At 45.3% G+C, this 19,985-nt stretch overlaps 1 protein-coding gene across 6 annotated transcripts in view; it reads right to left on the reverse strand.

Moving 5' to 3' along the window:
• SAMD4A (sterile alpha motif domain containing 4A) overlaps positions 1 to 19,985 on the reverse strand; it is a 242,859-nt gene that overhangs the window by 93,989 nt on the left and 128,885 nt on the right. For 4 of the 6 annotated variants that reach the window (XM_004472777.4, XM_004472776.4, XM_058293407.1 and 1 more), the window contains exon 3: positions 1,191 to 1,709. In XM_004472777.4, the coding sequence (XP_004472834.2) occupies positions 1,191 to 1,709 (519 nt within the window). Of the gene's footprint in view, positions 1 to 1,190; positions 1,710 to 15,043; positions 15,297 to 19,985 lie in introns of those variants that run through there. The other 2 variants (XM_058293409.1, XM_058293408.1) reach the window with 2 other exon arrangements.

Below are 19,985 nucleotides of genomic sequence, written 5' to 3' on the forward strand. Positions count from 1 at the left end.
AAAAAGAGAAAAAAATCATGCAAAAAGAAAATCTCAGGTTGTGTCAATATCAGTGTAACATTTTAAGTATTTTTTTTGGTTATTCCGCTAAGGTACAGTTCCAGTTTAATGCGTTATAATCCAACACTCCCATGTATTTGAGAAAGCCTTTAAGAAAGCCCCATTAGCCGAAAGACCCAAGTGGAGGTAGAGGCCAAGAAGCCGTCAGTGCCATTTCTTATATTCTCATAGCTTTTAAGTAGGGGTCCCTGCCTGTTGACAGACATATAAGATCTTATCCCAAGAAGCGTTTCCCAGAGAAAGTTCTCTTGGCACTTGACATTGTACATGTATAAACTAGCTTCAAGGAATATGGTGTAATGATGGGCTACTCTCCCACGCTGCTGTTTTATGCAAACACAATGGCATGTTTGTCACTTGCTCAAGCTAAGTGGGGAGCCACAGACAGGAGTCCCAGCCACGGGCAGGGTGCTTTGCTTCTGTGGTCAAAAGAGCAGAGGGCTGTGCTCCGCTCCCCCTCCCACAAAGCACTTTCTGACCCACCTCTCCTAAGGGGTTAGACTGAGCGAGAGGAAGTCACGGCACTCACACCAGACCATAGCACAGAGCAGCATTCTCAGTTAGCAAACCTGCTCCCCTCCGGGGGCTGGGAGGGAAGCGCCACCCCCTTCCCCCACCTCCAGCTGGGGTTTAAAACCAGGAAAGGCAAGGGAGGGAACATTCCAGGGTGAAATTTAAAAAAGAAAAAGAAACAAACAAACAAAAAAATAAAATGCACAAAGCCCCCGAGGCTGGCTGGTTAACCTTGGGTTAGAATCAGCTTTAGAGAATTACACAGTAACTCCGTTTCTGGGCAAATCCAAAAACCCCTTGGGTGAAAGACATGGGGTAACAGGCATTCCTACTTGTGGAATCAGGAAGTTTCCTTCTTTCACCATTCATTCTCTCTCTTTCTCAGTCTGTTTGTAACCGAAATTTGAATCATCAATCATTTTTACCTGCCTAGCATTTTCGTCTTTCCAGAGTCAAAAGAGCAACAAAGATGGGGAACATTTCCCCACAGCCAATTCCAATTAGCCCTTCTCTCCCAGGGTTACAGAGTGCTCAGAGCAGACATTTTCAGCAGAACATGCCACACACAGCGAGTTGCCCAAACCAGACTGCAGCAAAGGGCTCCCACAGGGACTTACTTGTACTTGTGCTGGTTCCAATCGTATTGATGGTGGTGGGGACGGATGAGGAGGAGTAGAGAGGCACATGGCCATTCTCACACCCCAGGCTTTTGTCCTGCCAGTTGGAGGCATTGATGCAAATCCCAGAATCCCGAGAGTTCTGCCACCCGTTGAGTTTGTCGTCAGAGTTCTGTCTTTGGTGATAGTAGTGTGTCTGCCCATAATCCACAGAGTCTGAGCGGCCTCGGTTCTGGCCGCCAAAGCTGGTCGACGTCCGGTCCTCCAAGTGATTCAACCACATGGCTAAAGCACTGCGGTCCTCCAACGAAGTGGCTGGGTGTATCAAAGCATAGGACAGCAGCTGCCTGCTTTCCTCGATGTGCTGGTTGTGTTCGATCGAATGAGCCAGGATTTTGGGCAGCAGTTTCATATACTCGACTTTTGCGTCGAGGTTTCCTGGCTTCAGCAAAGGCAGGTGAGTTAACAGGAGGGAAATCACTTTATCCTTGGATTCCTGTTGCCATTGGTTAATGATTCCTGAAAAGGAAAATATACAGGACAAGTAAGCAAATAATACCCTCACCGACACTAAACACCACACTGTAAAGAGAATTCCTGTGGATTAGAGTACCAATCTACGTGTCCTGGCTAAAATTTCTCCAAACAGTCTAGGCAATGGATTGGATGGAACTGGCTCCAGGTTGCGAGGTGACAGTGACTTGAATGAAAAACAGGCCAAACATTCTTCAATGTTTGGAGGCTCAATCTAATTCTCATTCAGGTTTCCAAAGAGGTGACAACTACTTTTGTACAACCAAATGAAATTTACAGCTCTATTTCCTCTCTTAGAAAAGTCTAGCCACTCACCCAGATAGAGGGGCTAAGCAATAAGAAAGTCTCATAGAAAAGCAAATGTAATCAAGGATCCACATACCAGAGTCCCTGGGTGAGGCTGCCTCCCCTCCCCGGCATATCGACGGGAAAGTCGTTTAAGCCCTGGCAAAGGGATGAAGGGATCTGCCAGAACAAAAAGAATGCTCCTCACCTCATAGCAGTAAGCCCACACCTTTCTCATGAGAAGAGGGGCTGAGAGGCAGGACCATGGGCTCAAAGCTAGGATGAGCAATGAATCCAAGACCTGGCTCCAGGGGCACCTCTGGTCCCACATGCTAAGCAGGTTTTTTCTTTACGTGAAGATCTGCTTTTTAACACTCTAAACAAGGATCTCTTCCTGTCTTCTCCCACTTAAAACACCAACTTCTTGCCTTAAGTCAACATGGGTAAACAATGTACTTTTGCATTGTTTGGCCTTTGAGAAGTAGCTTGTTCTGGAGCTTGATAGTTATCCATGGAAGCTGGGGCCACAGGAGAGAAAGCTCCCTTCCAAGAAGGTCGTTCCTGGGACCTGGAGACTCAACCCTGGCCCGCTGACAGTCCTACAAGGGCGAGCCTGGGGGCGGTCCTGCTGGCGTTCACACAGTACGTACGGTGCGGAAAGGGTTTCTGAAATTTAGTAGAAAGGCTTCATGATTGTAGCTTGGCACAAACATATCAGAAAAAGTCACTTTTGACCCCAAGCTACAAAGGCATCCGCCGTGTCCCCCAAGGCTCCCCGAGGCTACAAGGAAAGTATCAGGGAAGGAAGGCATGGTGTGTAATGAGCACGGGCTGTGGAGTGAGGCAAACCTAGGTAGGGATCCCTAACCTGCCACTTAATTTGTGGTGGACCCTTTGTAAGAAATTTAACCTGAGTCTCAACCACCTCGTCAGGCAAGAGTTACATGAATAGCATCTGCACCTCACTGCACTGTAGGATGAAATAAGGTCATGTATCCAAAAGCCTGGTCAAGAATGCTTTCTCCTTGTCTCTGCCTTGGTCAGGGCCTCTTAGAGTGATGTGGGTGGTTTTGGATAGTAAGTTTGAAAAATAATATAGAGAAGCCAGAGATGATCCAGGGGGTCATTAAAAATGATCAAAGAGTTAGAAAATAGGTAGAAAGGAAAAAGGTGAAAGAAAATGGGGTTATTGAGCTTACAAGGAAGATAATATAAAGAGATGCTTGACTTTGTTCAAGTGGGACTTTCATGAGGAGATGCTAAACAGTCAACTATTTGAAGTATTAAGAGTTTGAATTAAGCAGGAGAGATTAAGATTGGAAGTAGAGAAGAAGTGAACTGTAAGAATGATAAACTATACAGAGGAGTTTCCAAGGAAGGCTTTAGAATCTCTGCTCTGGAGACCCGAATAATGGAGCTAGGTGATCTAGGGCAGCACTATCCAATAGAAATGGAAGAAATTATATCACTGATGTGGAGACAGTGGCCGCGGGAGTTGCTGAGGGCAGGGAGAGAGAAAAAGAGGTGTGAAAATGGGAGGTCCGAGGTTCAAACCTCCTTGACCCGTGTGGAGCTGGCCCATGCGCAGTGCTGATGCGCGCAAGGAGTGCCCTGCCACGAAGGGGTATCCCCCGCGTAGGGGAGCCCCACGCGCAAGGAGTGCTCCCGTGGGAAGAGCTGCCCAGCGCGAGAGAGAGTGCAGCTTGCCCAGGAATGGCACCGCCCACACTTCCTGTGCCGCTGATGACAACAGAAGTGGACAAAAGAAACAAGACGCAGCAAAACAGACACAGAGAACAGACAACCGGGGGAGGGGGGGAATTAAATAAATAAAAATAAATCTTAAAAAAAAAAAAAAAAAGAGGTGTGATATTGGGGCATTTTCAGGACTTGGCGTTGTCTTGAATGATATTGCAGGGACCGATGCAGGACATCACATATCCTCCCATAATTCACTGAATGGCCTGAGAGTGTAAACTATAACATAAACTATAATCCATGCTGTGTAGCAGTGCTCCAAAATGTACTCATCAAATGCAATGAATGTACCACACTAATGAAAGACGTCGATGTGGGAGAAGTGGGTGGGGTGGTGTGGGGAGTGAGGTATATGGGAACCTCTTATATTTTTTATTGTAACATTCTGTGTGATTTATGTATCTTTTAAAAAAAAGAAGATAATTTAAAAAATTAAAAATAAAAAAGTGAACCCCACCAAAAAAAAGAAATGCTAATAAATATATTTCCAAAGTGAAAAAAATATTTTTAGCAGCCACATTAAAGAAAACAGGTGAAATTAATATTTTAGTTAGCTTGATATATCTGAAATATCATTTCAACTTATAATCGATGTAAAATTATTAAGAATATTTACATCTCCCCCCCCCTTTTTTTTTCATACTAGGACTTCAAAATCCAGAATGTATTTTTCCACCTAAAGCACATCTCAACTTGGACTAGCCACAATTGAAGTGCTCAGCAGCCATGTGTGGCTGGTGGCTACCAAATTGGACAGCAACAGACCAGACACGCAGATTGGGGAAGACAGGCCAGAGGGTGCAGATGACCTCAGCAGGTCCCTCTCCCAGCTCCCTGGCTCTATATTTAGCGAAGTGCCATCTGACCCAAGACTAACTTGGTACATTCCACTAGGTATAGCTTCCCTTTTAAAGTAGCTCTGGGAGATGAATAAAGCATTAATTCTAACTTTCTCATCAATACATTTTCAGCAAACCCCAAGCATGTTTTAAATTATGAATCTACTTAGAATGAAGATAAAATCTATTCATTAAGCCCAAGGAGCTAAGAGGAAAGAAGCAAGGGGGGCTGAGAGGAAGACAAGCCTATGTCACCAGCCAACACTGATCAGATGCAGCTAGCCCACGCCCTTAAAAATAAACATTTAGAAATACAATTTGGAAACAACCTTTAATAAAAATTCACAAGCCTGAGGAACTACCTAGCTTTCTGCTAGGTGATTCTCTTGTTTGGATATTCTACCCTTCCTCACAAAAAGGCATCCTAAGAAGAAAAAATCAGGGGCAAGAATAAAACATAAACAGGACTCAGGGTACAAACTAAACATGGAATCTCTATGTAACTGCCCTCTTCCAGGGATTCAGAGGAGGAATACACAAAGAGGACAGCAAAGAACAAAAGAAATAAGAAGCTACTGGTTCTGGTCCCTTCCAAGGCTGACATGATTCGTTCCCTATTCTCCAGACAGGGCTTGAATTAGTGTGGGGCCATGGCAAGGCCAGGAATACAACTGAGGCTTTTGTTTAATAACACTGGTGACATGGAACTAAGACTACCTTCTGAGGGCTAAATACACCTACTGGATTAAACTATTTTTGCTACTAGAGCTGCAATTGCTGACCATTAACAGTTATTGTATCCTTTCTCTGTGCCAGGCACAACCCTAAACTGTGCATTTGAAGTACCCATTTAACCCTCAAAAGACGTTTATCAGGTAGGTTTTGTTAATAGCCTTGGTTTAGAGATAAGGACACAGAGGTAAAGAGAAGTCAAGTAGTTTGTCCAAGTTCCCCTGGCTAGTAAGGTAGCAGATGGGGATAGGCAAATGAGCTTAAAGATACATAATGGCTATTTTGCTGGAAGACCTCAGTTATGAACTACATATTAATAGAGTGCATACATCAGCAGAGGGGTTGGTCAGCCCTGGAAGCAATGGAAAAAAGGAGTGACAGAGACAAGGTAGGTGATGCCTAATATGGTTTAAAAATATGTCCACAATTTCTTGGACATTTCTCTTTAAAAGCTGGAGCCTAATTCCCTCCCCCTTGGATGTAGGATGGACTTAGTAGGTCATTGCTAAGCAAATAGAATGCAGCAGACATGACAGTGTGTGCCTTCAGGGATTGCAGCTTCCACCCTGACTTTTCTTGGAAGCCAGCAGCCATGTCATGAGGACACTCAAGCTTCTATGAAGAGGTCCTTGTGGTGAGGAACTGTGGCCTCCTGCTACAGCTAGCACCACCTTATTAGCCATGTGAGTGGCCATCTTGGAAGCAGGTCTCTCAACTGACATCGTGAGGGACCCTGAGCCAGAACTACCACGTGGTGGTTTGAAGCTGGATAGATCCGAGAAAAATATGTTCTTAAATCTAATCCATTCCTGTGGGCGTGAACCCATTGTACGTAGGACCTTTTGATAAGTTAAGGTGTGGCCCAGCCCAATCAGGATGGATCTTAACCCCTTTACTGGAGTCCTTTATAAGGAGAATGAAATTCAGACAGAGAGAGAGAAAGCCACAGAATTCAAGAAGCTGAATATCAACGGAACCCAGAAGGGAAGAGAGAGACGAGGAGGTCCCGCCACGTTGCCTTGCCGTGTGACAAGCCAAGGACCAAAGATCGTCAGCAGCCAGCTCCAGAATGCCAGTCTTCAGGCAGAAAGTACCACTTTAATGATGCCTTGATTTGGGCTTTTCCCCAGCCTCAAACTGTGAGCAAATAAATTCCCGTTGCTTAACCTGAACCATTTCATGGTATTTGCTTGAGCATCCTAGGAAACTAAAATATACCCACATCCCTTATCCACAGAAATTGTAATAATAGTTTATGCTATTTTTTATGCTTCTAGGTTTTGGGTTATGTGTTATGCAGTCAAAGAATAACTAATACGCCTATCCAAGTGCCCCTCTAGGAAACAGGAAGCTCTGGTTATTTGGCTTTGAGTAGTTCAGTCCTTCCGGCAAAGCCTTTCCCATTCTGAGATGGAGACATGAGGCTAACCTGCTACCATTAAACATTCACCTCACTTAGCTTCCCTTGTCCTGACTGTCTGCTCACCAAACAGCCTTCAGGCTATGATTTGGCTCCCCAGGTACCTTCAGGGAGAGGATATACTGATCACAGGGACTTGAGGTATTTCCAGATTATTTTTCAGGTTTCTGATTATGATTGGGCTGCCTGTGGAGGCTTGCCTACAGGAGGAATGTGCACTGATTTATGGACTCTGAGCACTTCTGGGGCCTCCGATGATGACGTCTCATCGTAAATTAAGAAGCCAGCATTGTGGGGCCTGCCTCCAGGCTTTCTGGTTAGTGTAAGTCAGTCTCTCAGGGTGAGCACTGCCAGGCCACAGATAACAGTAAGGGTCTCCCTCTGCAAAGGGAAGCCAGGTCCTAAACGTGGGACTTGGCACACCCTGGGTAGGATCTGCTCCTGCCTGCTGGCCTTCTTGGTGGAAGCTGCATACCTTCCAGAGAGCATAACATTTACTGGGATGTGTATTTAACAGATTCTCTTCGCTGGGGAAGACCCAGGAATCCTCATAATTGTCAACAAATGAATCCCTTCCAGGATGCCACGTCTACCATTACCCACCCCAATATCACCGATGAAGGAGGTTGTGTGGAAAACCCAAGAAATGTCTAAGAACAGCAAGGTTGGGTGATACCAACTCACCTCCATTACTTTGTCAAATTCTTTGAATCAAGAGAGGTTCTTGGATGTTTTATGTGGGTGTTAAGTTAATGACTCATAATTTGCAAACCAGTGACATAAGAGTAACTTAAAAAAATTAAAAACCATGAGGATTAGGAAACTGTCCCAATGATTCTTGGGAGTGAAAAAGAGTTGTATGTCTGAATACCAAGTCTGGTATTATTAGTACACAATAGTATGTCAGTGTTTAAGGTCTCCAGTTGTTAGTAAATTACCCTTAAAGTGCTGTTTTATTATACCCTTGTTTTCAGTTTAATAACATATACCATTAAAGGGTTTCTCACAAGTGCATTCAGGCAATGTGCTCATGCGAGAAATGGCTGAGAATTAAGTGCACACATACAAGAGGCACTGGTTAAGTAAAAGTGCTGCAAGGCAGGAATACTGGTGGATCTTGAATGGTCAAATGCTCTTTGGAAGTCTTTATGTTACAAACGCAATCCTAGACAAATGATGTAATAAAGGCTTCCAAATTTCCTGCAACTGTGCACAACTCCACGGTGGACAGCCAGCAGGAACACCACACACTATGAATTTTAGTTCATCCAGGCTTCCTTGTTGCTCCTCTAACATGCCGAGCAGCCACCTGCTTCAGAGCATTTGCACTTGCTAGTTCCTCGGCCTGGAACTCTTTCTCCCTAGATCCCACATCTAGCCTCTTTTAGCTCCTCTCTGATCAGTCTTTTAAATTTCCATTATCACTCCCTCACCCTGCACACCCTTACCCCCTGCTGTTTATTTTTCCTCATAGCACTTAATCACCAGGAGACCTACATTTATATTATAATTATTTTGTCTCTCTCCATTAGAAGGTAAGCTCTGTGAGGGTAGTGATATTTGGCTCCACTTTCCCATGCATTAACCTTTCCATATGAATTAGGTTTTTAAATGGTTATAAACTTGTCTCTCAGGATTTTGTCTGCTAGTGTTTCACTTTATTAGACTTCAGGATTTCTTATTCAAAATGTTAGGTTACTTCCTAGAAATTTCCTTTAAATGAAAATAGTCAAGGAACCTTAGACACTATCACACAAAAACTGTATTCTGATCACTTTTAGATTTAAAGCTAAATAAAAACAGGAACATGTAGAAGAGGCAAATAAAAAAATTAGCTCAATTTTCAAAACCTTTACTTCTCAATATTCTGTTTAAGACAGAAGATTTCTCCGTGTGCTAGAAAACAAAAGCATAAGTGCTTTTCTAGATTGTAACTGACACCAATTAAAGTAATCTTCATGATAAAGATTTGAGAGGCTGAGACAGCAGAATTAAATGTATTTAATACAACTCTTCTGCAAACATCTGTTGAAGACAGAAAGAAAACCAATGCTGATAGGGATGTGTTAAACACTGTCTAGAATTTTTGGCCATAAGTGATTACGTTCTAATAAAATCTCATAGGAATGGGTCTCCTGAGTCATATAAATTAGAGGTAAAAAAAAAAATGTTACCTTATACACAAGACAAATTCCTGCAAAACACACTAGCCTATTTTTTTTCCTTCAAAAATCCCTGAGGAGAGGATGTAAATGTTTTAAGAGTAGGAAGCTTTCCTACTTAGTAATCTATAGTGTCCTCACCATCCTCCCATCCACCAGGGCCGATATCTCACACAGCTCACAATGACTCTCCAAGAGTATTTTTTCAAAGATTTATTTTATTTATTTTCCCCCACCCGCTTGTTGTTTGCACTTGCTGTGTCTGCTGTCTTCCTTGTTTCTTTAGGAGGCACTGGGAACTGAACCCAGGACCTCTAATGTGGGAGGAAGGCGCCTAATTGCTTGAGCCACCTCTGTTCCCTGCTTTGTTGTGTCTCTCATTATATTTTTTCTTCTTGTGTCTTTTTGTCATATCATCTGTTGCATCAGCTTGCCACGCCTGCCATCGCATCAGCTAGCTGACTTGCTTGTTTTTCTTTAGGAGGCACCGGGAACCTCTGCTCCCTGCTTTGTTGTGTCTCTCGTTTTTTTTTCTCTCATTATGTTTTTCTTCCTGTGTCTCTTGTTGCATCATCTTGTTGTGTCAGCTTGCCATGCCTGCCCAACATGCCAGCTTGCTGTCTTCTTTAGAAGGCACCAGGAACCAAACCATGGACCTCCCAGGCAGGAGCTCAGTTGCTTGAGTCACATCTGCTTCCCTCAATAATATTTTAAAATAATGAACAACCTTCTAAAGGAGAAATACATGCTTTGTGTTTCTATGCTTAGATTCAAAACTTGTTGCATGAGATGAACTACAAGTGAGTGTCCTAACAAGAGAGCACAGTAGGCCAGGTAGTCTAAATGCAATAATATTTATACCCAAGAACTCCAAGACCAAAATTGCTGGCCCCAGAAAGCCAACAGAGAGAAAGCCTATTTGTAGTCTTGGAAGGACTACAAATAGGTCGAATCACAAAATAGTCTATGCCCAAGCCAATAAAACCAACAGGAATCACAACCACTTCACACAACAGCTTTAGGAATCTCAGGCAGTCTGTGATGGGCCAGAGTAGAACAAGTCCCACCCCGACACCAGGAAATCATTCTATGGCTTTAAGTGACCCTCTGGGACTGGTAAGTCACTGGGCCCTACACTCTCTACTCTAATAAGGTAGTTGCTCAACAACTTATGGACAAACTTTTCCATCTTGAGAGCTGGGAACCCAAAGTATGAATGTCCAGTGAGGGGTGTAACTATGTAAATCTTTTCACCAAGGAACAGCATATATATATTCCCAAAAATACACATTAGAAAAGTTGATAGTAAAATGTATGCCTCCCCTCCTTTTAGGTGTGAAATCTGAAATACATGCCCAAGTTATTCTGAGGAAGAGAGAATGAGCAATTTTCTGGAGGTAGGATATTCAAATCCTTGGTGACAAATTAACTAGGACTGTATTTGACAAGAGACTGGACAACTGTATGAGGACAAAGTTGAGTGACCCTGGAACACACACCACTCACGTCTTCATGAGGTCAGCCCTGTAGAGGGAGACAGAGGTACATCTCCCTCCCTGATTCTGTCCCTCAAGGTGTTAGCCAACTCCAGGAATTTCTGCAAAGGTAAGCAGTAAAAGGCAGCTTATTTTCACCTGCTACTTTGCAGGCAAACCTGTGACCTGACTAGTAGGCCCATTCGTGCAATCAGAATAAGAATTTTCAGATTTTTTGAGAAGGGGAGCTACTTTTTTTCCCCCTAAGATTTACTTTATTTATTTATTGCTCCTCCCCCCTCGTTGTTTGCACTCGCTCTGTCAGTTTGTTGTGTGCTCGTCTTCTTTAGGAGGCACCAGTAGCCAAACCTGGGACCTCCCATGTGGTAGGCTCACTTGCTTGAGCCACATCCACTTCCCAGAACTACCTTTTTATTATCTGAAGTCCTCCAGGGCAGTGGGTAAGAAGGTAGGAAGGATGACGAGAAGAATGAGATTTCTAAAGAGGAATGAGAGTGGCTTATTCTGGGCATCCCACTACAAAGTCAGATAGACCCAGAGGTTAGAGGCCAGACCAGAAGTAGGGGGAGTGACCAGACAAGGACCCTTGGCAGTAGGACTCTTGGTGGGTATGTTGCAGGAGGGAGCCAGTAGTTACAACGCCTGGGGACAAGGGCCTCTTGCTCATCCTTCCCAGGTCTTACTATACCATCCTAGAATTCTAGTATAAAGGAAGACCTGAAAATGGTGAGAGGACTTCAGCAGGGGAAAAGGCAGGGAAAGGCAAAAGAACAGGGAGGGTGGAGAGAAGCCCACCCAGCAACAGAGCTGAAAACAGATCTGAGCTTTGACTACGGACGCACACAGGCTCAGGTATATGGGCCCACGTGCTTTGCTGAGCAATACCAGCAAGCTGCTAGGAAGCTGGAGTGGGGACACAACTGGCCGGAAGAAGCTCCTTCCTGGAAGCAAGCTCTCTAAGCTCTACCGAGGAAAGTAAGAGGTGGCAAGGGAGTCTTGAGTCCAGGGAGCTTGAAAACTGACTACCTGACCTCCTTCATTCATCTTACCCTAGGGTCCAAGAGGGAAAATGAACCATTGAAGAGAATGGCAAAGCCAACCTCTAGCAACACTGGTCCAGAGCTGGGAGGGACAGTCACATCATCACCTGTTATTGTTATTGTTGTTTTGGTTTTTTTAAAAAAAGACTTACTTTTTTTTCCTCCCTCACCCTCCTTTTGTGCTCATTGTCTGCTTTCTGTGTTCATTTGCTGTGCATTCTTCTCTGTCTGCTTGTCTTCTCTTTTAGGCGGCACCGGGAACTGATCCTGGGGCCTTCTGGAGTGGGAGAGAGGTGCTCAATCTCTTGTGCCACCTCAGCTCCCTGGTTTTCTGTGCCTCTTATTGTCTCTCCTCTGTGTCTCTTTTTGTTGCGTCATCTTGCTGCACCAGCTTTCTGTGCAGGCCAGTACTCCTGCATGGGCCAGCACACCACGCAGGTCAGCACCCCACATGGGCCAGCTCTCTGCCATGCCATGCAGCTCGCCATGCAGGACAGCTCTCCATGCAGGCCAGCTTGCCTTCACCAGGAGGCCCCAGGAATCGAACTCTGGACCTCCCGTATGGTAGAAGGGAGCCCAATCACTTGAGCTACATCCGCTTCCTTGTTTTATTTTGTTTTAATCTGGTTTTACTAGGTATGTTGGATGTGGATGCATTTAGAAACCCGTAAGATATTTATCTTTGGTCCCAATTGATATTGTATGGCCTGGGGCTAGGATCTGTCTTGTAAATGGGGTGTGGAGGGTCAGAGAAAGGCAGGGGAAATATTTTGTACCCCACAGTAATGCCTGCAGTGCAAAGAACCGGGGGCAACAGCATTATTCACAATAGCCAAAAGGTGGAAACAACCTAAGTGTTCAGCAATGGATGTCTGGATAAACAAAATGTGGTATATCAATAAAATGGAATACATTCAGCCATAAAAAGGAATGAAGTACTGATCTGTGCTACAGCATGGATGAACCTTGAAAATATTATGCTAAGTGAAATAAGTCCTACACAAAAGGACAAATGTTGTATGACTCCACTTACATGAAATGTCTAGAATAAGCAAATCCACAAGGACAGAAAGTAGAGTAGAGGTTACCAGGGGCTGGGGAGAGGAGGAATGGGGAGTATTGTTACAATGGGTAAAGAGTGTCTGTTTTGGGTGATAAAAAGATTAGCAGTGAAAAAAAAAAGTTAGCAGTGGAAGATGGTGATAATAGCACAAGATTGTGAAAGTAATTAATGCCATTGAATTGCACGCTTAAAATGGCAAGTTTTATAATCAAAATTTTCCAAAAAAAAGGTAAACAGAAGAATTGGGGGAGAATCAGAACAGAGGGGTAGAGAAATACTTTGAGGAAGTCTCCACTCATTGAACCAACAGGAAACTCAGTAAGAAGAAGAATCCATGTCCTAAAGATTCCCAGGACCTCCAGGACGCCTCCATCCAGCGTCCAACACATTATGTACCAAGAAAACCCAGAGGACCCGATCCATTACCTTTTTTATTATACCAGGGGAGACTTGACCTTCGGTGGTTTAAATCTTAAAGGAGATCATGCTATCACTTATCATTAAATACTCTTGGCTGCACCCATCCATCCCGCACCCGCTCCGCACCATCATCACCCATGACATTTTTACGTTTACAAAACCACCTCCCTCCCCAAATCCTGTTTATCGTCTCTGGCCCTCGCCACCTTTCCTCTTTCGGTTTAGCTCAGTGACATCCAGGCTTGTGAGATGCAGTTTCTCTTCAATTAGACTGTGGCCTCCTCGAGGGCAGGGACAACGCCTCCCATGTGTGTGCCTCCTGCCCCCTCGCCCAGGTCAGGGCTGAGCACATGGGCTTGCTGAGGCTGGTTGGTCAAAAAGACGCAGGCACCTGCCTATCACCACTAGCGACCCAGCAGGTCTCTTCCTTCTCAGGTCCATCTCTCTCTGGTTGGGGTGCTAAGTGTCAGCAGCAGAAAGCTCTGGGCCAGAGCACAGTGGTGAGGGAACACTGAGACTCTGGCAAAAGGGGAGTGAAAGGGGAGTGCTGGCCTCTCTTTCAGCTGGATACCCCCAGCACCTTCTGATCAGTCCCACTCCCCTGGCCCTCAGGAGACCACAGCCCAGTACCAGTCCTGGCCTGCCAAGAGCTGCTCCTTCCCTCCCCTCTCTTGTCTCCTCCACTCTCACATAGACACACCGTGGGGTAGCCAACCGACCCGGAGCCATGGACCCCAGCATGCTAGTTATAAGTTCCTATGTAATGGGGTTGTCTTGGGGGAACCTCTCTGAAATATTCACTTCCAAATACTTCAAGAGTATCAACTGCTCTGAGCAACTTGGGGAAAACAAAAAGGATGATAATAAAGGAGAGTGAGTCAGAATGCCTACTCAAGCCAGACTGCCTGGGTTTGAATCCCAGATCCTCCACTTAGCTGTGTGACCTGAGGCAATTCCCATAACCCCTCTGGACTTTAGTTTCCTCATCTGGAAAATGGGATTCCTCATAGCAGTGGTGTGATATTAGATTTATTTAATCTATGTAAAGCACAAGGACCATCTTCTGGCCCACAGTGAGGACTGCATAATTGTCATTTAGGGGACCAGGATGACGCTGCCTGAGAGCCATTTCCTATGGCTCTGGGGTATGGGGTGATGGTAGGCCAGAAAATGCCTAAGGCACTGAGTCTCAAAGTGTGGATGAGTGGCACTCTTGGGAACCTATTAGAAATGCAAATTCTACCACTGGATGGAACGGGGGAGAGTATGGGCTATGATGTAAACCATTGACCATGAGGTGCAGAGATGCCCAGAGAGGTACTTACCAAATGCAATGGATGTATCATGATGATGGGAGAGAGTGTTGCTGTGGGGGGAGTGGTGGGGTGGGGGTGGTGGGGTTGAATGGGACCTCATATTTTTTTTTAATGTAATATTTTTACAAAATCAATAAAAAAAAAAAAAAAAGAAATGCAAATTCTAGAAGCCCACCCCAGATCTACCAAACCAGAAACTCTGGGCTACGGTAGCCTTCCAGATGATTTGGACGCAGACTCAAGCTTGAGAACCACTGGGTGAAGTAAACCAGTGAAAATCATGATCTCCAATTTCCAGCTTTTAGAGGATCAACAGGTAAGGCTCGTGTGAAATCAGGTGGGAAGAATACTTTCCTTCCAGGAGAAGGACTAGGAGGGATCGTTTCAAAGGATGTCAGGGAACTATTTTTAAGAGGAAGTTTATTGTTGGCTAAAAATAATAATAATGCCCACAATAAATAAGCAAGCAAGAACATAATATTTCTAGGAAAGGGCTGATCTCTTAAGCTTTCCAGTCCCTTCTCAGGACAGACTGGGAAACCACGATTTGGCCCGTTTGGATTTTTTTTAAAAAGTGGCTTAAGAACAATAAACAAAATCTGCCCAAGCCTGAGGTGGCTCATGAATGAGACGAAGGTGAGAACTTCGGTTTCCAAGTACCTTTACCACAGAATCAGACACTCATATGCCATCCCCACACAGTCCCTGTGTTCTGTGCCACCCATGGAGGGCTGAGGTGGGGTCTGCAGGAAACTGAGTGGCATTGGATCACAGCACCAGAACATTACCTCTAATGGTGAAGAAGTATCAACTCACAGGTCTGAAGATGAACCACGAGACATGCAGCAACAGGAGCAAAATTCTCTTGATTAGAGGACCATAATATTTTGCTGAGATTGGGGGAGAGGGCACAGTCGCTGTACAGATTATGTGGAGCTGAACACATTACAGTTAAACCAGATGTTAGGTGAAAAACTCGTGAGTCGATGGAAATGATCACATAAGGGATTGCTCCATCTCCTCCCTCTCCACTCTGTCCTCCTTTTCTTCCCTCCTCTGGTGTCCACAGGGCACAGCTCATCATTGTTAAGTGTCTGGTTGGCTATTATGATGTCAGAGGTGACACCCACAGTGAGGGAGAAGGGATCAGCAGCCCAGCCCTGTCTCAGGGAACCAGAGTCTTGATTTGAGCTCCCATGGCATCACTCTTGCTCCACTCCCCTAAGAGCGTCTTACATCTCAGCGTTTTCTGAAGTCCATATCTTCCCCTCCCAACCAAGATGGTGCTTAAGGGAAACTGAGGCACAGAGAATCTTGCCCAAGGTCACACAGCAATATCCTGGGAGAGCCGGGAACAGTGCCAGAGCTTCCTGACCACTTGTGCACATGAGTCCAGGGGACTGGCCTGCCTTTTATAGAAAGTTTCCATACACCTTCTATTCCTAACTTTGATCACAAGCATTGGCGCTCCGCGTGCTTGAGCAGCACCAGCAGACTCTCTGTGTCACAGACTTAGTAATTGTGTCCCTTTTAGGATCGTGAGCACAACTTGTTTGCACTGGAAATTAATGAACCGAATCCTACACGCTCTTTTGGGGCTGCCTCTTTGTTTTTATTTCAAATACCGCTAACTAATAATGGCTTTATACATCAAGAAAGCCAAATTTGATTCTTCAGGAAAAATCAGCAGCTCAGCAACAAACCACCATGGCCATGCCCAAGATGCCAAGAAAGTCAAAAGTCTGCAATTTGGGAGCAGGAAGGACACTTTGTTCATAACTGTCCATGGAGGGGTAGTGTCCATCTTTTTGTTTTGTTTGTGCAAGCTGACATTTGCAATAACAGTGCTGAGGAAATGAAATCCAATCTAATAGAGTCGGTCACTTCTTTTTATGCCTACAATTTAAAAAGGTATCTGAATGTCTTGACTGTGTGTGTGTGTGTCTAAAATGGGTAAAGCGTTTGGAGCAAAAGGAAGCAGGTCCATTGGAATAAGATATGGAGGTGAAGGTGAAGAGCAGATATATAACCTTTAGCACATGGCCTGCTCTGCTAATCACTGAATAGATTCCAGTACCTAAATAAAGCCACTGAAAGCACACATATTGGAAGAACTGGCTCATTTATAAACCAACTGATGGGCCAGGACAGGAAGCAATCACCAGCCAAATAGGTGATTTGGTTTCTTAATATAAGTACATTTCAGACGTGTAGTAAATAAAATTTCATTGTAAAAGAGCCCGACCATCCCCCAACTGATCCGCCTCTGCTGCCTCCTCATGTGATCGGCCTCCCAATTTAGCGCGTAACCAACTCCCAATGACCTGTAATAACACCATTCCCAAATTAGAGCTCTCAATTTGCCTTGGCCTCGGTCCTTCCCTCAAAGCAAAATAAAGCATCCGTTTTCTTTTTTCGCATTCATAACGCTCTCCTTTTTCAGTTGCCAATTCAAACCCTGCTCCAGTCAGATTGAGCCCTTCCTCTATTTTTTTTTTTTTCTGGTTAGCCAAAGAGCTTGATGGAAAAACACCAAGAGACAAAAACAAAAACAAAATCAGACAAAAATTCCAAGTAAGTGACATTCAGCTGGAAAAGCTATGATTCACATGCAAATAAAAATCTCCCTTAATTCACTGTTACATGACGCAAGCCCCTGGCTTCGACATAAAAAGGGCAGAATGAAATCATCCACAATTAGGCTCCTTCTGGAATACTGGAATTCTCTGGCTCGGCCTTCCCAACTAACGCTAAGAAAACCCCCAACTGCAACAGAATGAATTTAGTTGTGCTGGAGCCCCAGGCGTCCCCACCCAGCCGACATTCACTCGCCAGCTCCAGCATCGGCATTCTCCACCTGAGCCCATCCCCCTGACCTGGACTCCGCATACCCCAAATGGAGAAGGAGCTCAGAAGAACGCTCCTAGGGGCCAGCCCTCCTTTCTGTGAGACAAAGAGGAGGATCCTGCGCAGAGGACCCCGGACTCCCTTCTCTGCCCACCCTGAATGCCAGTGTGCAAGAAAGCTTTGTAGGGGCTCTGGAATGATCTCCCCCAAAGACCACACAGAACCTTTTTATGCTTCACCAAGAACCTTTCCCAACATCATTGGCCTCTGATCTCAAGTCCCGGCTAGAGGTATTTTAAGCAAGTCACCTCTCCTGACAGACAGATCCTCGACCAGCCCACGTCCCCCCGTTTCTCCCTGAGGAAACTGGAGCTGACGTGATGCCACCTTCCTTCTCTCCAGATGCTGCCTTTGGGCTGCTCACCCCCTCTGCCTGAGAATCAGAATTCTGGAGAGGAAGGAGATCTTCTAGGGGTCCCCCCACATGACTCCTCACCAATGGTCACCCAGGCTGAGCTACTTCTGGCCACGGGGACCCCACTTCCACCCTCAAACATAGCTGGGGTGATTCCTTCATCTGCCTCTTGGTAATTTCTACCCATTCAACGAAGGTTGGTTTTTCCGAAGCCCCAAAGAATAAATCTACGCTACCTTTTTATGAGAGTCATTCTCCTAAAGCTTTTTTTTTTTTTTTCAGGCTAAAAATTCCCGTTTCCTTCTAATCGCCTTTAGGTAATATGGTTTCTCTCAGCTTCCTCTGGGTACACTCGATGCCCCTATGAAAACCTGGTGCTCAGAACTGAACAGAGCAGTAGCTGCCTCCTCCCCAGGGGGCATCTGAGCTCAGCCATCCAGTCAAAAGCTGCCCAGAGTGGGCCTACTGACGGCCTGTGTGGGCCACTAATGGTATCAGGGCAAAGGTTCAGAAGAATAAAAAGTACGCCATCACCCCTTCCCGCTGCTGCCCCAGCCCCAGCCCCATTCCCCAGACGGCTGAGAAGAGCAGCAGGCAAGGCAACGGTGGAGAGGGGGCGCATCTCAGCCAGGCGCTCTGGCCTTGCCACAGAGTCCCCATTTTCTGTGCATGTTCTGGCAAATGGAAGTGAATGACAAAGTGCCCACTGGGGCAAACACAGGAGCCATCTCTCTCCAGGCACTAGGGGATGGCTTTTCTCGGCAACCCCCCATCATGATGCTTCCCCTGTGCAGCACCAGGCTAAACCAGCCTCCCTGGGTTGGATGTGCTCACCTCCTCCGTCCATCTGGAAAAGGTCTGAAAGCTTGGGGCAGGAAAGTTCCTTTTTGCATTTTAAAGTATGTTGAAACTGAGAAGCCTGGGTGTTGGTCTGATTCCACAAGTGAGTAATCCATTTCCTGAAAGTAAACTACTCACTCTTTGGAAGAGGACCAGTAATTCTGGGGTGCCATCTGAAGTGTCACTAACTTGGTAAATATTTACTAACACACAAACCATGGAACTTTTCTAGGAATGTCAGTTAATTTGCTAAATTAATGACCCTTAAGGTAGCACCCCTTACATTACAAGGGTAATTCCACTCTAATGGGTGAATAATTTTATGCCTGGGACAGGGTGAGGGAGGGGAGAGCTTCACTAAATAGTTACAATAACCACATATAAATGAAAACCAGGCCTGACTTTAAAATCTTTAGCTTCTTCCTTTTCTTGGCTCCTGATTTTCCATTAATACCTGAGCCAATGATGAGCTGATTTTGGAAAACTCTCTTTTCTATGCCAATATTTTGCCCAGAGTTTGAAACAATGGGGGAAAACCGCCCTCTTCTGTGAGTCTTTTGGCCGAGGGGATCCCATACCGACAAGCCCGGCTATCCACCACTCGCGAAAAGCCCACCTGGATATACCTGTTCTCTAGTGAGGAACAATTTAGACTTAAATCCAATGTTTTGAAAAAGGCTTTCACCTTGAAGAATAAAATGGTAGTTTCTTTTTGGCTCAAATAATCACTTAAAGAATCCTTTAAAAATATTTCTTTGCTGTTTCCTCCTCCTGCGTTGTGAAACAGGCAATCTGTAGGAAATCATCTAAATTCTCTGATTTAAAATATGCAGATCGATGTATGTCTTTGGAGCTGTGTTGGGAAGAAGATGAGTTTGTGTGTATGGTGGGCTCCGCTATAGGAATAAATCAAGCTGGGAAGTGATTCTCAGTGGAAGAATCATGGAAGTTCATGAATTAACAGAGAAAAGGCCATTCTGGATTTCTGATCTCATATTCAGCCTCCTTCCAGTACTCTTCTTCAACCGCTCTCAGAAAATAGCCCTTCTAGCAAAGAACGCAGGAATCCCATGGGACTGTGTTGGGTGTTGGGAATCTCTGTCACCCGCTTGGGTCCTCCTACACATAAATGGGGGTTTTCACGATTCTCCCTGGTCCCAGGCAAGGTCCTGTGCCTGAGCCTCTGTCCAACCTCAGAACAACTCACGCCTGGGTTTTTAGACCAGCCTGACAAGGATTACTTGGGGAGCTGATGCCAGCTGCCTGCTCTCCCACCCCTTGCAGGGGTACCCTGGAAAGGCTCTGAATTTCCAGGAAGTGACGGCTCTCCCTTTCTGTTATGAAGAGGTGGAGATAATGGACTCTGAGCACAGGGAGACCAGAGCATCAGTGCCCACTCCACCCCTGGACAACCAGGCAGGGTGCTTGCTGCATTGCAAGCTTCCCAGGGTACCCAGCTTCCCGGGGGAGAGCCCACCTCTGACAGCACCACAGGAGCTAGCTATAGAAAAAGACAATATGCAGGCTGCAGAGAACACAGGGTTGGTTATCCACATAGCCAGCAAGGCTGAAACTGGTATTTTTCCTTCTTCATTTCCTTCCTTTCCAGCCAGTCTACTACATATAAG

The sequence above is a fragment of the Dasypus novemcinctus genome, chromosome 3, assembly GCF_030445035.2.
Source record: "Dasypus novemcinctus isolate mDasNov1 chromosome 3, mDasNov1.1.hap2, whole genome shotgun sequence".
NCBI lineage: Eukaryota > Metazoa > Chordata > Mammalia > Cingulata > Dasypodidae > Dasypus > Dasypus novemcinctus.